We start from the raw sequence: 26,640 nt of genomic DNA, 5'->3' as shown, positions 1-26,640 counted from the left end.
TCCCCAAAAGAATCTTTATGGCTTGCAGCATTAGGAAAAGGCAATGAGAGGCTTAGTGTAGTCACTGCCAAAGCACAAGGTAAAGAACTAGTGTTCACACCTGGTCACAGTTGGGAGGGAGTCTTCCAAAGTCTTGTTTTCTTCATCTTTAAATAACAATGCTGTGGGGTTGTGAGGATTTACTAAATCTACAGAAGGTAAGAAACCCAATCCAGTGCCTGGCACACAGTAGGCATGAAATAAACAGTTCTTCAAGATCAGTGCTTCTCAATCTTAACTCATATATTTTTTTGTAAACATACACATCTCACACTATACTCTTAAATACTTATACCTAGGGGGCTTTCACTATCAGGTCCCCCATTGAAACCTCTATAGCAGGTTAACAGCAGCCCTAATTACCTGTCTCTGATGATCAAGGCTATTTTCCATGTTGCTATGTGAAGGACATCACTCCGCCAAAGAATCTTTATACCTAAACCTATTCTAGGAAAGTCTTTTTTTTTTGATTCTTTTTTTATTATTAGTTGTTCAAAACGTTACAAAGCTCTTGACATATATTTCATACATTTGATTCAAGCAGATTATGAACTCCCATTTTTACCCCGTATACATATTGCAGATCTTGATTGGATGCTGTGCAAAAGTTGGATTCCAAGGTCACCTATTATTTAAGTCTGGGAAATTCTGTGTTAAGCTGATTTCTTTAGGACTTCCAAATCTTATAACATAATGAGGTACAGTGTAGATCTTGAAAGGACACAGAGTATATAATGCTTCTTTGCATTATATACTTTTAAGACTTTGGCATGCCACCATGGGGTAGCACACTTTGGGGAGGAAAAGCAGATATGGTTTTCAAGGGACAAAAGGATAGAAAATCCTATTTAGTGGTCGGTGCATCTGGCTGTGCATTGTCCTATGGGGTTAGAATATGAGTATCTTAGTATCAACGTATCTCCATTGTTTAGAAAACCTTCCTGGACAATTCTACTGCATTCAGTCACAGATCATATATGGGGACAACTGCTCTAGATCCCAGAGTCCAGTCCAGTTGGCAAATCCTGCATCAATCCATATGATTGAGTGGGGGGATGGGGGTGGGGTGGGGGAACTAAGAATCAGAATAACTATTTGGCTTGTGCTGGGCATATGGGTTTAGAAATCTGGGTAAGACATTCACTATCATCTCAATGTAATAGTTGTAGGTAAGTGGAATATTAAACCCTCTGGCTTTTTAATTCCAAGCTTCTGAAGATAACAGATTATCATCTGATTAAAATCATTCCACTTCTTTCAACAGACGTAAGTTTCAGTTAAAGCATAAAAGCTCACAACACTCCCCACAGTTGATGGAACATCCCATGTCAGTTGTTCTGCAATAACACCTTGACCCTCACCATTTCAATGATAAGTAATGAATTGTGGAAGAATGAGCAAAGTGGTTAAATTTTTGGTGAATGTCTGGGGTTCTCTGAGAAATGAATAAAACTTTAAAAAATGTATAAAACTTAAAAAAATGTCAATATCTAAACAATGCCACCACAACTAGTAAGCCACCACAACTATTAAAGTGTGTAAGGCTTATTTATTTATGGGAAGCCCAGGACACTGCCTCCAGATCAAAGTAGGGCTGGGTTACTACATTCATACAAGTGGAGCTAGAGATCATTCTAAAGAACATTTTAATGACTAGCCAGATTCAGAGTCTGGATCATAAGGGATTGGGTAGATTCTGGTTAGATATTGGAGTAGATGCAGAACTAATGGTGGGTCAAGATCCCAGAGGGAGGTGCTGGATTGTTCATAGAATGGGTAGAGCAGTTTGATCAGCTAGGCTGGCTATGGGAATTTCTCGGCTCTGTCCCTTCATTTCAGGCCAGAAACTCCAGCCTGGGACAGGAATGAGGGGAGAGGTGTGCTCAGGATGGGCACCTTCCCTGTAGCCCCCAACTTTGGGACACACATTCACTTGCTGCACTGCTACCTGCTGAGCATGTTTAGTCAGTGTTCCCTTGTTTATCTAATTTGAGTGATCAGATGAAAACAAATTTATTTGTATATATACATATGGACACCAAGTTTAATGTTATAAACAAATTAAATCCCACATTTAATGTTATTCATATCCATTAAGTTATTGTTAAGCAACTAAGAAGTCTATGTGTACAACTAAAATTCACACTACTTTGACCCATACAAATTGAGCATACTACTTTGACTTATCCAATTTAGACTTTGCTTTCCTTTGGGTATTTCCCACTATCAGCCCAAGGTTGACAGCTTACTGAAAACATAAACAACAGTAATAAGACCACAGCTATAGTTTTATAGGGCTCTCAAGGGTTGTGTAAGGCCTAGAGTTATCCCTTAGAGTGTGGGATTGGGCCCAAGAAGATCATAACAGGTTTCCTATCTCCTCTTTCCTCAACTCCTGAATATCAATAAAATGCCAGCTGGATTCTTTGGCTGTGTCACTAATTGGTTTGGGCAGGTCACAACTATTTGTAAATTCCAGTTCTAGAAAACAAGGGAGTTAGATTATGTTCCAGATTTTATCTCTAGCAGTTCTGAGATTTTTATGTAAAAATGTATAAAACTAATATCAGAGAGCTTTTGAGTGGAGGAAAAGCATAGAAAATGTGTATTTTAAGCATGGGTGTGAGGTGTGTGGAAAAGGCAGCTGCTCTCCCAGCCAGGGTGGCCCTGCCCTGGGGCTGTGAGCTACACTGCCTTTTCTCACCACCTGGTGGAGCCAGCACATTGCTGTTTGGCTGTGGGTCAACATACTGTTTCAAGGGATAGCAAAATCAATTTATGGTTGACAACCAGCATTTAAAAAGAGGAGGAGGAAGAATAAAAGGAACCTAACTTAACTGAAAATATCACAGTACATCACACACAGTGAAGGAGTTTTTTGCAAAATTTAATTCCCTTATTAAATGTGGTATATAAGCATGTGTATGTCAGGATGTAATGTATGATTCTTTTTCCTTCTTTTTCTTTTCTTTTTGGTTAATAATAAAACATGTTTGAAAAAACCCACCTTTATCATTCTCCTGACTGCATTAGGACCTATACTCATCTCTCTTTCTTCCATTCCTTCTCTCTCTCTCTCTTTTTTTTTGGTACTGAGGATTGAACTCAGGGGCACTTGATCACTAAGCCACATCCCCAGCCCTATTTTGTATTTTATTTACAGACAGGGTCTGAGTTGCTTAGCTCATCACTGTTGCTGAGGCTGGCTTTGAACTCTCAATCCTCCCGTCTCAGCCTCCTGAGCCTCTGGGATTACAGGCGTGCGCCACCATGCCCATTTTGTGTCTCTTTCTAAATCAACCTACCCAGAAACCCATCCCCCTACTATTTCTTCCCTCCTCTTTTCCTCCCTTCTTCCCTCCTCCAATCCTTCTCTCTCTCTTCGTTCCCCCTGAACACACACCCGCTTCACTGTGCTCTCTTATATTTGTCTAGGCATCTCACCCCATTTTCCCATCTCGACAGCCCTCTTCCTTTCCTTTGTGTCCCCCACCCCCACTCACACCATTTTTAACTAACAACATATCCACCCTTCACCTCCTTTCCTCCTCAGCCTCACAGACACTAAGTGACAAGTCATAAGCTAACTGGCAGATGAGACCAGGGTGGAGTTGAGCCTCCCTCAAAAACTGCCTCCCCCTCTCATCTGCCTACTAGACTTCACTTTTCTCCTCCCTGGGGGCTCTTGTTCAACTGTCCTGTCACCAAGGAAGCCATCTCTGTCTGTAAAGATCCCACCCATTATTTAAGTGGTGAATGCCCTCCTCTATGAGGCCTTTCTCTCTACTCCGAGACCATTTTCTTTACTTCTTTCAACTGCATGGTTGCCCTACCTCCTCCTTTATCAACGGTACCTTGTTCTTAGAACTCAGGGGTCAGACAGAGCCTGGATGTGATTCATCACCAGTACCAAAGGTCTAGCCCAAAGAGGAAACCTTAGGAAGATGATCAAAACACATTCCTGGTTCAGATGCTCACCTGAGTATCTCCCCCCATCCCACTTCTCCAAACTGGTTTTCATCCCTACTGTGCCCTACTCATGCTCCTGGCTGACCTTGGCTTCACCAGAGTGCCCAGCACAGCCTCATAGAGCTCTGGTCCTGCTCCCTCAGCCTCAGGCCCAGAACACCAGACTGGGAGTGTGGTGACTAATTGCAAAAGCTAAACCTAACAGCTTCCTGCCACGTCCAGAGGGAGAGAGCATGCAGGAGGGGCATCTGGACTTGATTATTGGCCCCTAACCTTCCTTTCCAGTCTTTAATGATAACATATTTCAGGTGTTTATTATAGGTGCATGGGACCTGACTGACATAGTTATAGAAGAAATAGGTGGAAACATTCCTCAAATTTGAGTATCCACATAAAAGCTGGTTTAGCTGCAAGTCAAATTGGCTGCATTTAAGCAGCCACCGTGAGGCTCTAGGGAGTAGTTAGGAGAGAGAGCTCAGAAGTGAGACCAAACCCGCAGAATTTGATCTTTATGAGCTGGGGAGGGAGGTGTCACACCCTGAGCAAGGCACTGCCTCTTCTCTGGGTCTCAGTCTTCTTATCCATAAATGGACTTGATTTATGTATTTGATGATTGAGAGGACTCTCTGAGACCTCACAATAGAGATTTTATTAAAATATTATTGTTCAGACTCATGTACCACCATGTCACCAAATAACTAAAAAGGAAGAAGCTCAGATTTAATGAAAAGTTCTTAGTATTTAAAGTAAAAAGCTGTTTCAACCAAAACTGCATATTCAATAATCAAGGCAAGGTGAAAAGAAATGATTTAAAAAAATAATTACAAGTTATAGGTTAGGTTTTGGGGATCTATTTAGGGAGTACACTTTTTTGGCTGAGTGCTCCAGGAAGGCTTACAAAATGCAATAGAAACAGGTGTAAGTCTGTGTAGGCAGGCACAATTCATGATCTTTATGTTCAGTCGTAAAGAAAAGAGATGTAGTGTAAATGGGGAGTGGGGGGGAAACTAAGTATCACTCCACTCTGGGCAGAGGCAAAGCCACTGCCTGTAGATATTAAATTCTACATAATGAATTGTTCTTTACAGAATTTTTGAAGCTTGGCAATTTTTCCATTTAATACCTATAAAGTCAAAGGTCCTTAAGACAAATCATACATACTCAAACACACCCATAACTCACACACCTAAACTTGGATGCCATTTTTCCAAGTGACATGATTTAGATTGATTAATACTAACTAGCTGAGATATGTTACATATATACCATATAGTCCTTGGTCTAGGTGCTAATTTCCTAGTGACTCAGCTAATTAGGTTATTCAGGTGATATCAATCTCAATCCTTGCTCTCTCAATCTTCTAATGTCCCCCCTCACACCTCTCTCACCTATTCTCTCTGGAATAGAGGCAGATAACCTGAGCTGCATAGCTGAAATGAGAAAGGGTATGTTTCTCTGATAACACTTAATTGCAACTCTGGAAACAATACAAACAATTGGAGTTAAAAAAGACTCCTTCGATGTTTCTCCTGTTAAGAAGTGACTACTTCAGAAAAGTACTGTATTCCTAAAGAATAAATAGGTGTTAAGACAATTGCATGGTCCTCCCATTAAAAAGTTCCTTATATACTTTTTCATCCAGAATTTCTATTGCTTGTCTAGGAGGCTCTAGTAGTGATGGGGCGGGGAGAATAATATCTAGAGTATTACTTTTTTTCTTGGTCTTGAGACTTTCATAAGCAAAAAGTGAATTATGACTTGAATGGCATTAGTCATAAATCTGCAAAACGTAAATTTATTTTTAGCTCATCCATCCATCCATCCACCCACCCAATAAATACTAACATTTACTGCATGCCAGGTATTGGGTTATGCAGTGAAAGACATGGTCTCTAAAGGAGTTGAAAACCCTTAGATTTTTTAAGTTGGGCCAATTGGCATTTTATCTTTTATTTATTAACAATTTTAGAGTGTCATATGTTCTCCATTAATCAAAATCTGTCTGGCTTAAGTAGAAAGCATACACTAGGAGTACAGTAAATCCTGAATCCCCAGATAACAAAGGAAATTAATATACAGAGTGAGATCCTCGGATGTTCCCTTAAATTGTGGATAATTTAAAACATTAGTTTCTTTTGGTCGATAGCTTTCTAAATACATTATAGAGTTTCTTGCTTTAAATGCAGAACATACTAATGATTCAGGGTTATTACTAATATCAATTATTATGCCACACTGTAATAGACTGGTTGTGTTGGACTTTATGAGATAAAGAATGCTTTTGCAGCAATACCCAGCAACCCCTGACCACTATGGTTTTTTTTTTTGTTTGTTTGTTTTTGTTTTATTGCCTTTTATTTTTTGCCATTTATTTGTTGTCTTTCCTGCTGATCTTACTTTATTGCTGACCATTGAACTATTTGCTCAAGTTCTTGATTCTCTACAGTATTTGTTGTTTCCAAATTGTTGTGGGCTTACAAACTACATAGTCCAGAGGGAAAATGGCTGATAGAGAAGGTCTTCTATGAAAAGACAAAAACTTAATCTTTATGACATTTCTTTTTGTTGCTCCAAGTATGGTTTTCATTTCCTTCATGTCTCTTCATAATATTCTAAATAGGTAACACGTGCTTGGTAGCTGTGTAGTTGATAGTTTTACTGATTCTTCTTTTACAGAATACAATATTCTATATGGTTTGATTTTTAAAGGATTTCTTAGCATTGTATTTTGTAACTAGTAGGTAGATTTTTTAGCTATAAAAAAACTACAAAATTGTTTACCATGGATAAATAGAGTAATATCATTAAACTAGAGTAAGAGGCATAGTGGTGCTAAATATTTTGTTATAATTGTTCAATTTTGAAATGAATATTTTCATCCCCAATAAAGTGATTTGGCAAAAGCAGGGCTCACAGGAAGTGCACGTTGTGATCCTGAGACTTCTAGACCTGGTCCATTTGGGAAGATCATGGGGAAAGTAAGACTTGTTGATTAAATCCTAGAGACCATCAGTCAGACAAAATAACATGACTTACCGTGTGCCAGTCTGATGTCTTCTCAGATATTTTGGGGGAAATGGGGTGATACTGAGCTGGGCTCAGATGATGGAATTTGGGATCAATGATCAAGAATGAAGTTATTGGGATCGCATTAATGATAGGAATGAGGACAGAAAACTTCTGTGTCTGGAGATTTCCAGACAAGCTAAATGGGAAGTGTTAAAGTTTATGATTCAAAAAATCTGGGAACTTTTATCAAGTATTCTGGAAAGTCAAAAGGTTTCCCCCCCACCCCCATATAGAGCTTCCTGCTTTAATAATCTGACAAGGTTAGCATGTCACAGGAGCTACATATTTATGTTTCTTTAAACTGATGCCATTTGATGACATAACAGGGATCATTTATCATGAGGGGAGTGACTCCTTACCTTTATTTAGAACTTTCAGAACCTAGGATCCTTCAGAACCCAACGCTCACTGGCCTCTTGGTCATTCTTGGCACAAAGCCATACTGAGGTTTCATTTTCCAGAACTGGACTATCCAGTATGGTAATTACTTTCCACTTGTGGCATTTAAAATTAAATTTATTAATATTAGATAAAATTACTCAGTTCCTTATAATAGCCATTCATATCTAGTGGCTACCATGTTGGACAATGCAGATGTGGAACATGTCCATCACCACAGAAATCTCCACTGGACGATGCTGCTAGTCCTGCCCCCACACAGCTCTCCACCTGTACACACAGCCTCCTCAGGAACTCTTGGAGCATCTCTCCAGCATCGACACCTTAGCTCAGTAAATCCCTAACTAGTCTGACTCAGCCTTCTCTACAGCAGGCTCCTGAGAGCTAGAAGACTTCATGTCTGTATTCTTCCTGTGTTTTAAGATCTTCTCTACTAGCATTCTGGAAACAGTTATTTCCATTGGTTGGTCATATAACTAATCATACTCATGTTCCTGCTGACCCTCTGTTTACACCATACATGATTAGTATGCCCTGGGAAAGATTCTTACAACAAGCTGGGAGCTGGAAAAATGGGCTGTGAGGCTTAAGGTCTCCATGATTCTACACTGTATGTTTTTTTTTTTTTTTTTTTCCAACAAAACATACAGTGTTGATTGATGCTTTACCCTATACATTGTCAAGAAATGTGTTGTACTTGTATTTTGATTATTTCTGTTGTTGTTTGGTTGGGGGTAGGGATGATGGAATAATTGTGGATGGGGAAATATTTAGGTTGAAATAAAACATCAGTGAAATTTGAAACCCAAAGGCCATGATGTTGGACGATTAGCCTCAGGTGAGTTCTAATGTGAGGATTCCCACAGGTGTAAAAGGATAAGCTATTTTTGTTCCTTCAAAGCATGGTAACCATTCTGATTGGGCAGATGAGAATGCTACCTGCTAGGACCCTGAGGATAACTGTGGAGGGGCAGTACTGGACACCTGTCTTCACTCTGTTCTAGGAAGTTTGGACAACTGAGAAGAAAAGGTTAGTGAGAAAGAAGTCTGACAGCAACTGCCTTAGAGAACTAACCAGGTAGGACTGTATCAAGTAAGATTTGTCAATGGCCTTGATCTATTTGTTGGGAAGCTTGTGGTCTGGTATTTGTGGCCCCAGGAGTGCTCCGCTGAACACCCCAGCACCACCACCAACCTACTTGTTATGAAAATCGTAGATCTCCTGGATGTTGCCAAAGATGATGTGCTCTTTGTTGAGGATCCCAGGGGGGATTTCCTCCACGCCGCTGGTCATTTCCCACAGGTAGGTCTGGAAGACAGCAACAGTTTTATCATTGGCAAGCACACTGCAAGAAATTCAGACAAATAAAGAGGCCCTCAAATGTATGGGGGGAGACATGGACTGGGAATGCATGTAGAGTTCAAAAAGTGAAGTGATACATAAGTAAAACAGAAAGAAATAAAACCTGAATGTTCCATTATCCTGAACTTTAGCAAGCACATACTCAAGTTTGCTTGTTACTTATTAAATAAATGTGTGTGGATTTGAGTGAGAGTATGTGTGTATGTGTGTTGGGGTGTGAATTTTCAGACTCAATTTAAGTTCATTGAATGTGTCATTCTTTTTATTATGAATTGAAATGCCTTACATACTTTTTTTGGGGGGGAGGGTGTGGGTTTAGCTCAAACTCTCATGCAATTACTATTGGCTCTGGGAGAAAAATTTCCCCTGTTTTTTTTTTTTTTTTTTATTTGTTACTCTTTGGGAGAAGAATAAGAGCACTGAACTACTCTCGAGGACTTGACAATGGCAAGGAGGTCATTTTTCTAACAGAGGTGTGAACTGATTACTGCAAGACTTACCTCCAAGCACTCGTGCAAGTCCCTGACATAAGCCTTCTCTGTCTGGAGTAGTTCAGCCATAATGAATCTAGAAGGAAACAAATGGGCTTTCAGTCAGTTATAGATATAAAGCCTCCCTTCCTTCAAACTTCACTTCTCTAACCCACATTTATCATTCTTGAGTGTCCTATTTTTCTACTTTATCCAAAAACTCCTTCCCTCTCCTATGGGTCACTCTTACCCATAGGAGCACCACTTGTGCTCAGCCAGTTCCATAGTCTCTCTCCCTTTAGTTCACCAATACTGTGATTTTGTGTTCATAGGCACATGCTCACACTTGTGTGTGTGTGTGTGCGCGTGCGTGCATGTGTGCACACGATTCACGAGATGAGGGACTGTTCGTATGCAATCTCACCAAAAAGACTGCTTGAATCTCAGCTTATTCATCTCTCTTACAGCTCCCAGAATGAATTCTGTTCAGCAGGGTTTAGAGATTCATACCAAAACAGTACCCAGTACCATAAGTGAAACCAGGCTTAGGCTGAAAGAAAACTTCAACAGAAGTTCAAAGCTAGGCATGGATGCCCGATATATCACAAAGATCAGGGTTTAGCAAATTTTTTTTTTTGTAAAGAGCCAGAGAATACGTATTTGTGGGCCATTTAATCTCTGACATTATTGCTGCTATACAACGTGAAAGGAGCCACAGATATATGTTAACAAAAATATGTGGACTGTGTTCTAACAAAACTTTTCCAATGAAACTATTCACGGACACTAAAATTTTAATTTCATCTAATTTTCACATATACCCAAACAGTATTCTTCTTTTGAACTTTTCAGTCATTTAAATATGTAAAGTAACTTTCAGCTTACAGGGTATATAAAATAGACAGTGAGTCAAATTGACCTATGAGCCACAATTTGCTGACCTCTGATCTAGACTATCCTATTACATATGTAGATATTATTTCCAGTGGGATTTATTTGCATCAAAAACTGGTGTACACAGAACTGAGCTTGCTCAGCCTAAGTTAACAATGTTAAGTGACTGCTCTTTTGGGTACCATAAAAAGAAGTCTGTGTTACTTATCTTTAAGGAGAGGATTTCCCTTCCTCGTTAGGCCCCAAAGTCACACAATGATCTTAGACAATTATTAAACTTATGATCCAGGCCTTCAGTGTAGTATATTCATTTTATTTTTTACTCAGCAAATCCTTATTAGAAATAAGGCTTACTAGCTGGAATATGATATGTAATTTAGCATAATATTAATATATATATATTTTACATTTTCTATATCAGTTTTTTGCAAAGTTTATAATGAGAACCCCTAATTCCAGGTGTTCCATCACATGATGATTTTAAGAAATATTGTCCCCTTCTAGAAACTTCACAAGAAATACCACATAAGTAGCAACTTTTCCTGAAACTTTATCTTGATAGAGTTTTACTTAAAGTAATACATTGTTCTAGTAGTGCCCTTTCTATTAAAATTAAAGGACTGATAAAAAAAAATTCCCTTTTGGGTGGAGGTATAGCTCAATGATAGAGCTCCTGCCTTGTATACATGATACCCTGAATTCAATCCCTAGCACAGCAAGCAAAAAAGTCCCTTTTTCAGAAGTTAATCACTATCTTCCTATTCTTACACTATTGGAAGAGCAGAAAGTTTGTTTGGGAATTAGACAACAGGAACCAAATTGTGACTTTGTCATTTACTAGAACTAGAACTTGCTTTTCTAAGCCCCAGGTTCTTAGTTATAAAACAGCTGATCACACAGGATTGCATCAAGGATTAAAGAAGATCATGTAAGCAAAGTGCCTGGTGCACAGGAGGTGCTTTGTAAATATTCAGTGATTAAACCTATAGATAGCTATGAAACCAGGAAAGAAGGGAGATCAGAAGGAACTTTAGCAGATCGGCTTTGAGCAGTTGTGTTTGATTTCACTGCCTTGAGTTTCTGTGCTTTTCTTCTCCCCATGTGCTTCCTATAGTTCTACTTGTCTCTCTGCATAATTTATCTCCACTACCCCCACCCCTGTTTTGTTTTATTATCCACCCATCCTTTATGCTCCTCTGGTTATTTTTTGTCCTACAAAGAACTCAGGAGGAGGGTTTGGCCCAGTGTAATCTCCTCATTTCCTTCCACATTATGGATTGACCTGTATCTCCCCAAATTTACATGAAGTCTTGATCCTCAGTACCTCTCATTTTGACCTTATTTGGGAATAGAGTCACTGAAGTATTAGAGTAGGTGGGCTCCCCAATCCAGTACGGCTGATGCTCTTATAAAAAGGGGAAATTTGGATACAGGCATACAGATTCAGGATGAACACCAGCGGAACATGAAAACAGTCACCTATAAGCTGAGGGGAGAGGCATGGAACAGATCCCTCCCTCAGAGCCCTCAGAAGGAACCAACCCTGCCCACACCTTGGTTCCAGAGTCTCAGCCTTCAGAAGTCTGACACAACACATTTCTGTTGTTTAAATCACCTTTGTCATGCAGCCTTCCCCATATGCACTCCCCAAATGAAACAATCTCTGGCTTTACAGACCAGCTTTGGCTTTTTCAGGTCCAAGGAAGCTGTTGTCCAATTTCACTTTGATACAATAAAATAGGCAGAGCTTCTTAATCTTAGGATGCACTATTATTTTTTCCAGCATCACCCAACTAGAGTCTGTCAAAATATTCTTCACAAATCCCTCCAGAGGTCTCTGCATATGTGTGACTCTGTAACCCCACCATAAAGAAAGCAGAGTATCAAGAAATTGTTACTAAGATTAACAGCATTGTTTCATATCATCCAAGAATCAATAATTCTTGATTAATGTGAAATTATGTAAGCAGCTACCCACAACCAACTAAAAAAAGTAAAATGTGTTTTGCCTACTTTGAATACAGACCCTCTTCAGTATCCTCAGGAGATTGCTTCCAGAACCCCCATGGATACCAAAATCTGCAGGTGTCCAAGTCCCTTCTATAAGATGCCATACTATTTGTGTAATCTATGCAGTTCCTCCTGTATACTCTAAATCATCTCTAGGTTACTCATAATACCCAAGACAATGTAAATGTTATGTAAATAGTTATGCTGTGCTGTTTACAGAATAATGACAAGAAAAAAGTCTACATGTTCAGTACAGGCACAATTTTTTTCTGAATAGTTCTGATCCATGGTTAGTTGAATCAGAGGATATGGGACATCTTAGAAAGATGTTCACAAGAATGGAGAGCTGATTATATGTAGAGAACAGAGCCAGAAGCTAATGTTAAATGGGTCCCAGTTCTCTAAATTGATTCTGGCCCCGTATCATTCATATTCTGAGAAAACAGAGTTCACTTAATAAAAATCTCAGCAACTTTGGATTCTTCCAAAATGTCTGAATGCCAGCATCCTCTGGGTCTTCTTGCTGATGCTCCTCCAGGCTGTTGTTGAGCTGGTAATAAACATAGTTGGCAGTTTTACATGTGACCTTCACAATTCATTCACTGGGCCAGTATCTAGATATGTCTTCCTTTCCTTTTAAAATTCTATTACTCACCAGGCAAAGATTCTGAAATCTGAATACCTAGACTAAGTCATAGGCTGGGCTACCTGGCACTAAATGCCTCCAAAAGGGTGCCTTGCTTTCTTCTTGCCAGTTTTGTATCCCTTAGCTTCAAGTGAGGAAGCTGGTACTGTGGTACTTATTTTAGATAAGTTTTTACCCTTTCTCAAAGGTTTCAGTTTCTGTATCCAATGATACCCTGTAAGATTTTCTTGATCATTTTTTTTATCTTCAATACTCTTTTAATCTAGTTGTTCACTGAAGACAGTATAACATATTTCTTGTCATCAAGGAATTTATAATCTAGTTAAAGAAATGTTCAGAAATCAATTAGATAAGAATAGGATGAATCAGTATAGAGAAGTGGTGTAGAAGTTCAGAAAGGAATGAGCCAATGACAACAGAAGTTGTATATAAAGAATTCATAGATACATAGGACATGAACTGTATTTTAAAGAATCAATAGCATTGCTGGGTGCAATCTAGAAACTTGGGAGGCTAAGGCAGGATGATCACAAATTCTAGGTAATCTTCTCAACAAATTTGCAGGATCCTGTCTCAAAACAAAAAAAAGAATAGGGATTGTAGCTCAAGGGTAAGAGTCTCTGAGTGTATACTCAATACCACCACCACCACACACACACACACACACACACACACACAAAAGGAATTTTAAAACCATGCAGGGAAAAAACAAAAAAAAAAAACAAAAACTAAACCAATGGGAAAGGGAAAAGAAATAAAAATACGAAGGTTCTAGGCCAAGAATACTGCATGAACAATAATATGTAACTTATTTGTGGACCTGAAAGGAGATAATGAAAGGATATGACTGAAGTGTATCATTTGAATTGGGAAGAATTTTGAAATAAGACTGACTTAGGTGAGTCCAGATGATCGTACCTTGGGGAGTTTGATCATTATCTAAGGGACAACATAAAACCATTTGAAATTTGAAGCTAGTAGGGGACATAATAGAAATAAATCACAGAATACAGAATGGTGAAGAGTCAGAACTGGTTTAAATTCTGTCTCGATTACTTCTATATAGTTTGGTTTGGGAAAAGTTGCTTGGCTTTCCTAAGTATGATTTCTTATTTGTAAAATGGGAATAATTATAGCTACTGAGAGAAGTGATAAGTAGATAGAAATGTGTATAAGGCTGTTTGGATGATGTTGGTGGTTGGAATAACGCTGGAATTAGTAACAACAAATCACCACTTCGTAAGGCTCATCTGGCATCACTGTGCAGGGAAACGGGATAGGGGCTGGCCATGGGAAGACCATGGCAAGTTTTTCAGATAATTCAGACTTCTGGTGATGAGGATAGCCAACAAGAGTCTGTGATGATGCAAAAACAAGGGCAGAGATGTAAAGCAACTTTGAAGAAAGGATTAACATAAGGAGTGAAAGGATGAGTCAAAACTACCTTCACAGTTTCAGGGCTGGGAGGCTAGAATTGGGAAACTAAAAGAAAGAACTAAATTTGTAGGGGAAGGGAAAAAAAACATCTGGTTTTGTCACTGTTGAGTTCTGACATTGCGTAGGGAAATGTGATGATCCAAGAGGAGGAAGGTTACCCTAGGAAGTTCCTGATCCATGGAGAGGACTCAGACACCAGGCAGCTGGGAGAGACCGAGAAGCCTCCAGGGAGCCCATATTCTCAATGGAAGCATCATGCTTGTCCACCCCTCTCTGGGGAAAAGGACACCCTAGCTGCCAAAAAGGACAGGTGGCGGTGAAAACCAAGCCCAGTCACAAGGAGCCCGTGGCTGTGTGGGAGCTCTACGGCACTTACTCTTTCTTCCGGGCTGACTTCCGCTTCTCTTCATTGACTTCATGGTTGGCATCCCGTAGCTTGACCTCACGATCTGACAGGCTCGCTGGGATGATGTCCAGCTCCAGGTCCTTGTTATCCTACATGCAGAAGGATCACAGAGGTCATCTTGGAGAAGCTTTAGAAAAATCACTCACCCGAGGTCGGGGAGGTAGTAAAGCAGAAAAACAGAAAGATATCATGGAGAGGATGAAAAGATGGGGAATCCTACAAATATCTGCCCACAAGCACTCTTCTTCATGGGGTAATTCTTCTTTTCAAATAAAAAAGATATAAAATGTTCAGTTCAAATGTTTACTATTAATATCCATAGCAACAGACATTATGTATCTATGTCCCAGAAGCCTTTGTTCTTGATTAAATCTAAACATACATACGGAGTCATAAATTAGTCCAAGATTGGTTCTTCACCAGCAAAATAATGTGAAATAGAAACACATAAAGACAAAAACACATGTTTCATTTGTCAAAGAAAAATAATCAAACTATTTTTTATTTAAACAAGCAATTTCCCTTGGAAATAAAAAGCTAAGTGGTTGAACAATGACTGAACTTTCTAATTACCCATCCCTACTTATTTCAACCACCATTTGGTATTTATGCATGATGGAACCCTCTAGAAGAAATTCAGTTTAGAGCCTGGGGGAGATGTTAACTACTTCAACTCATAGTGGTTTGGCCATTTCCCTCTCTAGGCTGCTCCGCTTCAGAGCATGAGCCTATTTAAAGATTTACGAATTAGAAATCCCAGGATTAAATTGCTAGGCTGTATTTATCTCTTAATTCATAGGGTACTGACCCCTATTATAAAGAATATATTAAAAGTCAGTCTTCCTTTGCTTCATGGCAAATAGTACCATTTTTCAGTTGAAATGTCAAACAGCCTTTGTACAAATTTTACCCCTTATTCTTGAAAGAGTGCTATTATACATACTAGGGGCTCTAATCATTTGCTGATTAACATAATTGAGTAAGAGATGATACCAATGAGGCCAAAATAAAGGGGTTAGTCCTCAAGTCAACAGTTAACTCTACACAGAGAAAAACTCTGCTGCATAGCAATAGGTCCTGCTCTTGGCCAGCCAATTTTGCATTATATGGAACACTATCCACAAGGGCTAGAGGTGAATGGATTAGCAAGATCCTTCCCCCTTCACTCAAAAAACACACAAGACAAGTGTCCCAGGGCTCAGCAGCTCAGAAGGACTCTCTGGAAATGCTCTTTACCTCTGTGGTGATGAGAACAGTGGTGTTGAGGGGGAGAATGGGGACACCCGCGTAGGCAACACCCTCTACCCACCTCTGTGTTGACTCCTAGGGCTTTCTCCAGGGAGTACCGGTACTTCCCCATCCTCAAGGAGAAATCTCTGTAGTGCTTGTCTACGGTGGTCACCCATTTCCTTATCTCCGTGGCATGAATGTGACCCTTTTCCACGAAGCTATCGGCCAACTGAATCAGAAGCTTCACCTTCTCCTTGGTTTGCTGCCCAAAAAGATGGTCTTGTTACTGGATTACATTATTCTTGTGTCCTTCACCCCAAGTCCCCTTCTCTCTACAGCCATAGGTTCCTCACAGCCTGATGGCTCTGTCATTCACTAGCTGGGAGAGGTTGAGCAAGCTGCTTAAACTCTCTGTGTCCTTTGGTTCTTGCACTCACACAATGGGAATCATAATAAATAAGCTGATAATGCAGACTGCTTAGAACAGGGCCTAGAGTATAGCAGGCATTCACAGTAACCATAGCAAGAACCCAGTAAGCCATAAATGCTAGCCATTATTACCATCAATGTAAGGTAGTGGGCTTTACAGGTCTATAGAGTATGTTATCAGTGCATCTGAGATTCATGTGACTCTTAAAGCATCTTATAAAGTACGTGGAGGAAGGATCTCTTTGAGTTACAGATGGAAAAAACCTGAGGTTTAGTTTTAAAGGCTGGTCAAAATTCATATCCTTAGTAAGCAATAGCACCTGTTTGTCTCTGTTCCTTTGTTCTTGGTTCTCTCCTTTCCCTGTACAGGCCTGAGGTAGGATGTAAAATATCATGTCAGTTGGCACATGCTAAGAGCCAAAGAAATCCAACCCAAGACCTAAGGGTAAATGTTATCCCCTTTACTATAAGGATCTTGTCTTTATTTTCCATTAAAGAGAGGGAGGGAGAAAAAGGGTTAAAAAGTATCTGTTAGAGGGCTAATGAGGTAAAACTCTGACATGTACTGGGTTAATTTCATTTCTAGTAAGAATTTGTTCAGTATCTACTCTGTCTATAGCCTTATGTAGACAGCTGTGGGGCCAGGCTTGGGGGGAAAACAAAAGAAGGAAAAAAAGATGTTCATTCCCCACCAAACAGACTATAATCACTGGAGGGGACAAGGTTTTCACAAAGAATAGTTAAATCTATTACTCAAGGCATCATGTAATTAGAAGTAAAAAACCACAAGGATTTTTAATTGGGGAAAAATAAAGGTAGAGTGGCATGGAAAGGTGGCAGAGGTCTCATGGGAAGGTGAGGTTCAAATTAGATAAGATATGGAAATAGAAGGCTTATTGAGATGTAAACATTTGCATGTCTTTTAAGTTTCAATTTTGAAAGTCTAAAATCTTCAGGGAAACTTGAAAATTTTAAGGGAAAGAAAGGAGTGTTTAAATGATATTCTTAGAAGAAAAAAGTCTTTTGGGTTGGAGGAAAATAGCTCCAAAATTTTGATCATGCTATAATCTAGATACTTGAGGGAAACTGAGGCAAGAAGTCACTGGAGTAGCAATAGAAAAGACAGAAGAGACTTTATTCCACAGTTTTCACTTTCTAACCCTCCTACTCCCTCCTTTTCAGGCTCATTCACAGTAATTCCTATGGGAGACTGACTCTCCCAAGAAATCCTAGAAGGGCCAGCAGAGTGCTCTGTCTGCCACATGGCCAGGGAGACTGGGGTGCTGGCTCTCCACTGGCTCTTCTAATACACCAAGCCGCTCCTATCTCAAGACAGTGGGCTGGAAGTCAAGGGTGAAAGTGCTTTGGAGTGGAGGAGAGGAGGCGGGTGTGAGGATAGGAGAAACAGCACTCAGCCATAAAAGGTGAAGAGTAACTGCAACAGGAATTGATTAAGAAATCTGGTATCCTAAGGACTTCTATAATATATTATTGCATTTAGGTATTTTTTTCATGAAGAGTGTTTTTTTTTTGTTTGCTATTTACTTAATCAGAGCTTAACATTTGCTGTTATATCAAGAAATCTTTTTTTGTAAAATTCTAAACACACATATTCTCTGCTCTTGGTAAGGTGATTTCACTCATGAGATGGGGTTTTGCAGCCAGTAGGTGGCTGCAGCTCTACCAGGGCAGCTCCGTCAGGGGAAACTGCATCCTGAAGCATCAAAACATCAATCAGGAGAGTGGCTTGTGGCCAAGAATATTCCAGATACTCTAGGAGCCTAGGGAGCAAATAGTGAATTAAGCAGTGTGGATAAGCTCTAACCCAGGGCCCAGCTATTGAGGTAGTGGCCCATCTCCACTGTTCTCCAAGACCCTAAACTGCAACCTGGTGAATGTCACATGCCCCTCCCTGTGGTGAGGGCTTCTACTCACCTTCCACTCATTGCAATGTCCCTCTTTCATCTCCTTTCCTCCCCAAAAGACACAAGGCCCTTCCCCTTGTCCCCATAGTACCACATAGAGGTGCCTGTATTTTAGTATATGTCATGGAGAGTTATTTAGGTCTCCCTCATTAGACCATGAACTCCTAAAAGGTGAGTATTATATCATATTTGTTTATCTATCTCCAGTGTCCAGAAAAGAGCAGGCACACCATAAATGTTGAATGGTGGAACTGGTGAATGAAGGTGCAAAGCTTGGGTGTGGAGGTGAGTAGAGCTAGAACCAGCAAGAGCTGTGGGTCTCCAGTGGGAAGAATTAATTGTCAGCTTTGGCCCACTGAGACACCATTGTGGCCATGACCTCATAGAGTAGAGTCTGAAGTGATGGCAATGGTGACTGCAGTTGCACCACATGACCTGCCACATTCTTGTGTATAGCTGGTAAGAGGCAAAAACTTATCCCATGAAGGCTGCCAATCAGTATGTGGCCAGTAATTTCTGAGATGTCCTAGCCTGAAAGTTTTGTCTAAATAAAAAAAGTAGCGAATGCTGGATCAATTTGAGGTTATCTTTCTGGGGATTTGAATTGCAGAGACAGGATTTGGGTGGCGAGTTGCAGGAGTATAAATGCAGAAGGGAGATGGGGGAGGAAAAGGGAAGCTGAATCCTCAAATGGTGGACACTGCAGAAATCCCTGATCCTCTGCTCCGGGGAGAAGACCAGACAATGTGGCTGCTCAAGTTGGTCTTGGTCTGAGGTGACATCCTAGTTGTCATCTCCAGAGGTGAGACAATGGCACATTTCTTGTTCTTCTAATGGGGCTGTGATTCAGCTTTTTCTGAGGTCCTGGGAGGTCCAGCCACATAGTTTCTTCTTTCTTCCTACATACAACATACACTATCTTCCCCCCATAACAAGCAAATTTGAAACTCAAATCTTTCCACCAAAGATAGTAATTTTTATGTGGACTGGTGAGGCGGAGGTCGAACTGTAGCAGTTGTTAAAGAACAGGTTCAGAATTATGGACAAGATCTGTGGACAAAAGGGAGACTTTGGGAACTATAATTCATCTGACCAGGAAATCCAGAACTGTCCCCTAATGTATGTTCTGCCCTTTCCACTTTGAATTCTATGTTATCTGCTGAGAAAGACCAAGGTTTAAAAAGAGAAGATAAGCACTTCTATTTGTCCTTTCTCCCTCCCTTTTTTATTTTCTTTGACCAATTAATACTTCACTATCTTTCTCTCTAATTAGTGAGCCTTACTCTGAATAACATTTTTAAAGTTCTTTTGTTTTGGGCACATTTTACAAGTCTTTAAGTTTAATTTCCTTGATATTAGTCCTATTATCTCATCCTAATCTTCCATATTTGCCTTTCATTACTGGCATTCCTTATATTTACTGTTTGTATATTTCTCGTAGATATGGGCTTAGTAATAATCTCTTTGTGCAGGTAAACAGGTTTCTTGAAATAGATCTTTATATTCATTCCACAGGAGATCATCTGGCATTACAGATGAAAAGCTAAACCTTTCCAGATTTCCCATCACATATGAGCTAAAGCCCTCTAAGGCTCTCAGAAACGGAACCATGCCCATCTTTTATCTGAACTAAATATTTAGATTCTACTTTTCTCAGTCTAACATATCTCTCTGAAACTCTCCAGTGTTCCCTGTCCTTGCTTGCTGAATTCCAAGAAGACATAATTTAGTTCAGCGAAGACTCTAGTCACTTTTATTACTGATTTATTCTCTTGTGTTAAAAAGAATTAAGTCCAGTTTCTCTCATGTCGTCTTTCATTTCAGAGATAAAACTACCAATCTAAAATATGTTTTCTCAACATTATTGGTTACTAGCAACAAAACTAAAAAGGGTACTACTTTACACCCTCTAAAATGGCTCTATCAAAAAGACAAACAATAGCTTTGTGTTGGTGAGCATGTAGAGATATTGGAACCCAGACATTGCTGGTGAGAGTATAAAATAGAATGGCGACCTTGGAAAACAATTTGGCAGTTTCTCAAAGTTAAATATAGAGGCACCATAGAACCTATTCATTCCATACCCAGGTATACACAGAAGAGAACTGAAAACCTATGTTCCCAGCAAAACTTGTACATGAATGTTCATGGCAACATTATTTGTAATAACCCCAAACTAGAAATAAGGAAAACATTCATCTGATGAATGGTAAATATAACGTGATGTATTCAAACAATGGAATATCATTCAGCCATAAAAATGAGGGAAGCCATAAAAACGAATGATAAATGCTAAATCATGGATGAATCCTGAAAACAATATGCTAAGGAAAAGAAGCTAGATACACATAAATGATCACGTATTTTGATTATGTGATTCCATTACATGATATGTATACAACAGGCAAATCTATAGAGATTGAAAGTAGACTAGTAGTTGCCTGAGGAGAGGGGTTAATGGGGCGTGACTGTTAATTGGTATGGGCTTTCTTTCTGGGATGATGAAAATGTTCTGGAACTAAACAGTAGCAATTGTTGTACAACTTTGTGAGTATTCTAAAAAATCAATGAGATGTAATAAAAAAAACAAGAGAATCTAAAAACAAGTTTTGCTTTTAGAAGAAACAGAGTTGTAAATGTCAAGATAATTAACCTTTTCTATCATTGTGTGCCGTGAACCCTTAGAATTTTGAAACCCACAATAGGAAATATCTTTTTTATTCTTCCAATTGGATAGTCTAGGTATGACACCATCCTATGAAATTTCTTTTTTTTTTTTTTTTTTTTTAAATTTATTTATTTATTTATTTATTTTTTTAATTTTTTATTGTGGGTTGTTCAAAACATTACAAATTTCTTGACATATCATATTCCACACTTTGATTCTAGTGGGTTATGAACTCCCACCTTCACCCCATACACAGATTGCAGATTCACATCAGTTACACATCCATTGATTTACAAATTGCCATACTAGTGTCTGTTGTGCTCCGCTGCCTTTCCCATCATCCACCCTCCCCCCTCCCCACCTCTCCCCTCCCCTCCCCTCCTCTCTCTCTACCCCCTCCACTGTATAACCCTGAGGGTCTCCTTCCATTACCGTGCAATTTACCTTCTCTCTCCCTTTCCCTCCCACCTCTCATCCCTGTTAAATGTTAATCTTCTTCTCCTGTTCTTCATCCCTACTCTGTTCTTAGTTACTTTCCTTATATCAAAGAAGACATTTGGCATTTGTTTTTTAGGGATTGGCTAGCTTCACTTAGCATAATCTGCTCTAATGCCATCCATTTCCCTGTAAATTCTATGATTTTGTCATTTTTTAATGCAGAGTAACACTTCACAGAGGAGGACATACAGTCAATCAACAAGTACATGAAAAAATGCTCAACATCTCTAGCTGTCAGAGAAATGCAAATCAAAACCACCCTAAGATACCATCTCACTCCAGTAAGATTGGCAGCCATTAGGAAGTCAAACAACAACAAGTGCTGGCGAGGATGTGGGGAAAAGGGTACACTTGTACATTGCTGGTGGGACTGCAGATTGGTGCAGCCAATTTGGAAAGCAGTATGGAGATTTCTTGGAAAGCTGGGAATGGAGCCACCATTTGACCCAGCTATCCCCCTTCTTGGTCTATTCCCTAAAGACCTAAAAAGAGCATGCTACAGGGACACTGCTACATCGATGTTCATAGCAGCACAGTTCACAATAGCAAGACTGTGGAACCAACCTAGATGCCCTTCAATAGACGAATGGATAAAAAAAATGTGGCATTTATACACTATGAAATTTCATTTTCCTTTTATACTCACCCAAACTCTATCTCATTTTTATTCTTATATTTGTGGGGTTTAATATAGAAGTACCTTTTTATAATCAGTGTTTCTTTTACTTGATCTCTTTTTGTAATGCGATATAATAACTCAATATAATCTGTTGCCCTGTTCATATTAACTCTCTTGTGATTCAAAGTCAATCCAGTTTCCATTTTAAATTAATTTCATTGGTTATACAGATGAAAACCAATGATGACTAGTGAAAAGAGGTTTGCCCCAAGGAAACTGGACTGAGGTGGGACAGGGGGCTATTGCCTTTTTTTCAGAAGCTCATCAGCTGAATTTGTTATCCTGTAGAGACTGATACAAATAACCCTGAGATCTGGAACATGATAGATGGAAAAATGATACCTTATAAATAGAGATATTTAAGCTGGGAGGAAGATAGAACCTATAGAGCCAAAGTAGAAAAATCATTTTAAAGATCAATTTGGGAAATGGTGTTGAAATTGATCCAGACTTCCTTTTTCCCTTATATTCATGCAAGTTTGTGGCCTCTCTTCGATGTTATAAGATATAGCTAGGTAACCTAGGGGAACACAGCATGAACAAAGTGTCCTTCAGTAGCTTACTGGCTTACAAAGGAGATACCATTTCACAGGCTATTGGAGAACAGACAGCCCAGGTCAGGAGCCTAAAGGTTTTACAGACAAGGGCTGTAGGGTAGGAAGGGCCAGGTCACACCCTGGCACATAGGCAGGATCACAGAGGAGATGGCACAGGACCAGAAAGATGCTCTCCTTTTACAAAGCACAAACTAGAAGGAAGGGGAGGACAGTCTAGGTAGAGAAATGATATGAAAAATATACGAAGGCAAACAAGTATATAATGTATACCTCCAAGGGTGAGGAAATACACCCATTCAGGTGGAGCACAAAACTTGCGTAAAGGAATAATTGAAGATAAAACTGGGGAGGTAGAGGGGCATAGTTGTAGAAGCTGTGGGGCTTTAGGTGGAAGCACTGGAAAACCATTAAAGTTCTTGAACTGGGTGGTAATGTGACCAGTGACCTTTTCAAGATATGAAGAACAGTCTAGATTAAAAGGCAGAAAAGGCCACATGTATAGAACTCATTTAGGAAGCTGGGACACATTAGGGTGGTAACAGTAAATAGAAAAGAGGAGGAAGTTATGAAGTAGGTGGAAAAGGAAGGATGAACTAAATTGACTGGATAGTTCTCCACATTTTCACATTGGTTACAGACAGATTCTGATCCTAAAGAAGCTCTCGGTTATCTGCTGCAGTCCCTCCTCTGCAGGTAGGAACATCAATGGGGCTGATACTACTCAGCCTGTTAATGGTTCATTATTGGTACCATCTGGAGAGGAGAAGTTAGATCCAAACCCCATAACTCATTTTATTAACTCCCATTTTCATTTGGATCTGAACAAGGTTCTGTGTATCTACTACCTCCTTTGTGCTATTTGCTTTAGCTGATATTGAAATGAGTCTGTTATCTGAAATCACAGTTCATTGATTGGCAAAATGACCCCAAAAACCACAGTAATGCAAGGTACAGCACCCTAATATTGAGTGTTCATAGTGTAGGATTTATAGAGTGAATAATCACTTTTGAATTATCATCATAATAATCACTTAGCCTCAGGAATGAGGCTAAGGTCTTAGTTTGTTACACAAAACTGGAAGAACATGTACGGTAGTGACAGAGGGGATCTAAGTAGGTTAGAGCACTAATATGTTCTCTTCCTTGGCGCCCCCAGAGCAGCTCTCACCTGGGAAGAGCAACTGCCAAGTGTGGAATTGATGCCAAGAAAGGGTCCTATGTGGCAAGGAGCCCTGGTAAGAGACGGGGACATTACAAATAGGGCGCTGGGACAGATCAGATTTTTATTTAAACCCAAGTGTTGTCAGATCAAATGCTAGCTGTGAAAGCAGACAAAAATCATATTTCCCTCCATTATAGTACCCCCTCAGTGTGTATGGGGATGTGAGCACGTGTGCACATCTTGTTCTCCCCGCCCAACTCATTAGCAGGTTTGAGGCCGGATGGAAATAATGAAACTTAATTTACAACCCACCCACAGTCACTGGCCCTTCCCATAAGACAGACTTCCTAAGCTATTCAAATCTTAAGAATATGTGGATATGTGTAAATACGCACAGGTGTGTGCACATTTTAGCATGAATACACACTTTTGCCTTATTTGGTCTGAAAGAATATTAACAGATCCCAGAATATGGACCAAAGAGACTTTGGAAACAGTGTACAGCAATTGACTTCTGCAGTTCTTCTGATATTCAGATTTCAAAGGCGAAAACATGCTTTCCTAAACTTGCTTCCAGAGGCTGGGCTTGTTTCCATCATGTGAAGCTGGCCAGAATGGGGGGTGCTAGGTGGACTTGGGGAGGGGTTTGGGATGTTTCCTACCTTGGCAGGCACCCTGAATTCTCCATATTCTTTCAGCAGCTCCTGAGTTTCCTCTGTGGTCTCTCCAGTGGAGGTATGTGTTGAGAGGTAATATTCACCCGTTTCTTGGATCCAGTCCAGTGCCTGTGGGGGGAAACAACCCACCCAGTCCCTCAGAAGGCAGCTATTGGAAGGAAAACATGCTATACTGCAGGGAAGGTTCTTGGTTTGAGCCAACATGCTGGACCCAAGGACTGTTGACGTGATAGGTATGTAGCTCTAAAGGTGTTTTTATTTTTATTTTTATTTTATTTATTTATTTATTTTAATAAATAAGTTCTCCCCTCATGTGGAATATCCCACCATTAAAGCATTAGATTGGGAACTCTCCTAGCCAGGCCCAGTGTCATCCATGAGCAAGGAGCATGGTGAGTTCCTTCACATCTGTTGGAGCCAAACCCAGAACAGAGTGCTTGTTTAAATTTGAATGACTGACAAATGCAACCTGTTCTCTTTCATCTCTTCACTCCCACCTCCTGTCTTCACTCTGCCTGTGGCTGTGCCCTTTTCTGGACTGTCCCAAGTTTTGTTTTTTGGGGCCTCTATACTCCTCACAACTGAGACAAAACCAGGGAAAGCTCTGGACATACCTGCTTAGCACTGCGCTCAAATACCACATATTGCTGGCACTGGTCTAACCGACGTTTCTTCAAGGTCCAGAAGTGTAGAACACGATTCTCTCTCTGTAAGAGCTCACTCAAGATGGCTGTGGGAAGAAGAAGTGAGCACTGGTCATGGGAACGGCTGACCAAATCTCCAACCAACTCAGTCCCACTGCTTAGGCACCAGGTGACTGTGACTTTCAAGCATCCCCATAGGACTAATCCAGCATCAGAACCAAAGGAGCAAAATCTTGGGACACAGAATTCCCCAGAAGCGAACAAGATCAGGGAGACTAGGGCAAAAGCCTGTTATTGAGGGTTCCATCTACTAGGGAATGAAGGCTATGCCACCAGCAATTTACAAGTGACTGTGATTCTCTTCATACCAAAGTTAGTCCTTGGTTGTAAGAGACCTTGTGAGGAAGCAGTCCCTAAAATAGCAACTAACTCAGTTGGCCCTGGAGCCTAATGAAGATGGATGGATGTTGCCCAGGCATTCCTGAGGCATTACTAGGAGAAGGGCAGGAGATGAATAGTGCAGAGAGGGATGAGTTGAGGTATGGACAGCTCACATCATGGGCCACCTTCTCTGTACTGCATAGGAGTTGTACACACAGCACTTTAACAGTAGAGGCAAGGTCATAAAGCTTCCAAACAGAGGGCATACGGAAGCTACATTGTCCTGTCTCTAGGTACAAGCTTCCATGTTGTTTGGGTCTGATCATAAGAAAGCTGAAAGCTCTTAACTCTAATGATGATAAACAAGAGGATATGTACAAGTCATGAAGCACCACAAGGGGGCCATGGTAGGGGGTCAGTCCTTTTCCTTCCTACTTCTCCTTTTAGCAGTAACTGGCTACAAAGATTGATTTCCTTAAGTGGTTTAAATGGTATATTCTACGCTTGAAGCAACCAAATTTATTTTGTATCATTTCTGCCTCTTGATTCCTGCTAATTATATTAGATATTAAAAAATACATAACAATAATAATATGAATAATTAACATTGAGTAAGCACTCATTATATGGCAGACACATGTTTTTACAATACCCTATGATAAATGTGCTTTTACAAATAAGAAAACTGAGGTTCAGAGAGGATAGGTAACTTGCTCAGATTCACTAAGATAGGAAGGGGTTGAGCTCAGATTTGGTCCAAGTGTGTTTGCCTTCAGAGCCCTGTGCCCTTGGCCACCCTGGTCTCCAGGTTATAAAGCACACATTGCTGTGCTTTATCAACGTGGCACAACCCAAGCTGTGGTGTTTATACTTAATGTTTTTGTTGATTGTGTTTACTTTTAATATCCTTGGAGGGTTTGGCTTTAAGAAGAGCTCCCATAAGCTGAGACCTTTCACAGGTCCTAATCATCCTCCATTCCCTACAGCTGTCTATGCCTTCATCACTTAGCTTCTTAGTTTGCCAGAGAGGTGAAGTATGTACTTCCTCACTCCCTCACTGACCTCTGGTTCGGGTATGTGACTTACTT

At 40.0% G+C, this 26,640-nt stretch overlaps 1 protein-coding gene across 21 annotated transcripts in view; it reads right to left on the bottom strand.

The window, feature by feature from the left end:
• Kalrn (kalirin RhoGEF kinase) overlaps positions 1-26,640 on the bottom strand; it is a 636,773-nt gene that overhangs the window by 228,669 nt on the left and 381,464 nt on the right. For all 21 annotated transcript variants that reach the window (XM_058583507.1, XM_058583505.1, XM_058583504.1 and 18 more), the window contains exons 20-25: positions 25,142-25,257; positions 24,513-24,635; positions 16,012-16,194; positions 14,673-14,791; positions 9,340-9,406; positions 8,676-8,785 (exon numbers count right to left, since the gene is read on the bottom strand). In XM_058583507.1, coding sequence (XP_058439490.1) covers positions 8,676-8,785; positions 9,340-9,406; positions 14,673-14,791; positions 16,012-16,194; positions 24,513-24,635; positions 25,142-25,257 — 718 coding nt within the window. The remainder of the gene's footprint in view (positions 1-8,675; positions 8,786-9,339; positions 9,407-14,672; positions 14,792-16,011; positions 16,195-24,512; positions 24,636-25,141; positions 25,258-26,640) is intronic.

This window comes from Marmota monax, unplaced genomic scaffold (assembly GCF_021218885.2).
Source record: "Marmota monax isolate L192 unplaced genomic scaffold, Marmota_monax_Labrador192_F-V1.1 WCK01_AAM20220418_F8-fsc00052, whole genome shotgun sequence".
Classification (NCBI taxonomy): domain Eukaryota; kingdom Metazoa; phylum Chordata; class Mammalia; order Rodentia; family Sciuridae; genus Marmota; species Marmota monax.
The sequence above is the reverse complement of the archived record's forward strand: the minus strand, read 5'-3'. Positions and strand labels throughout refer to the sequence as shown.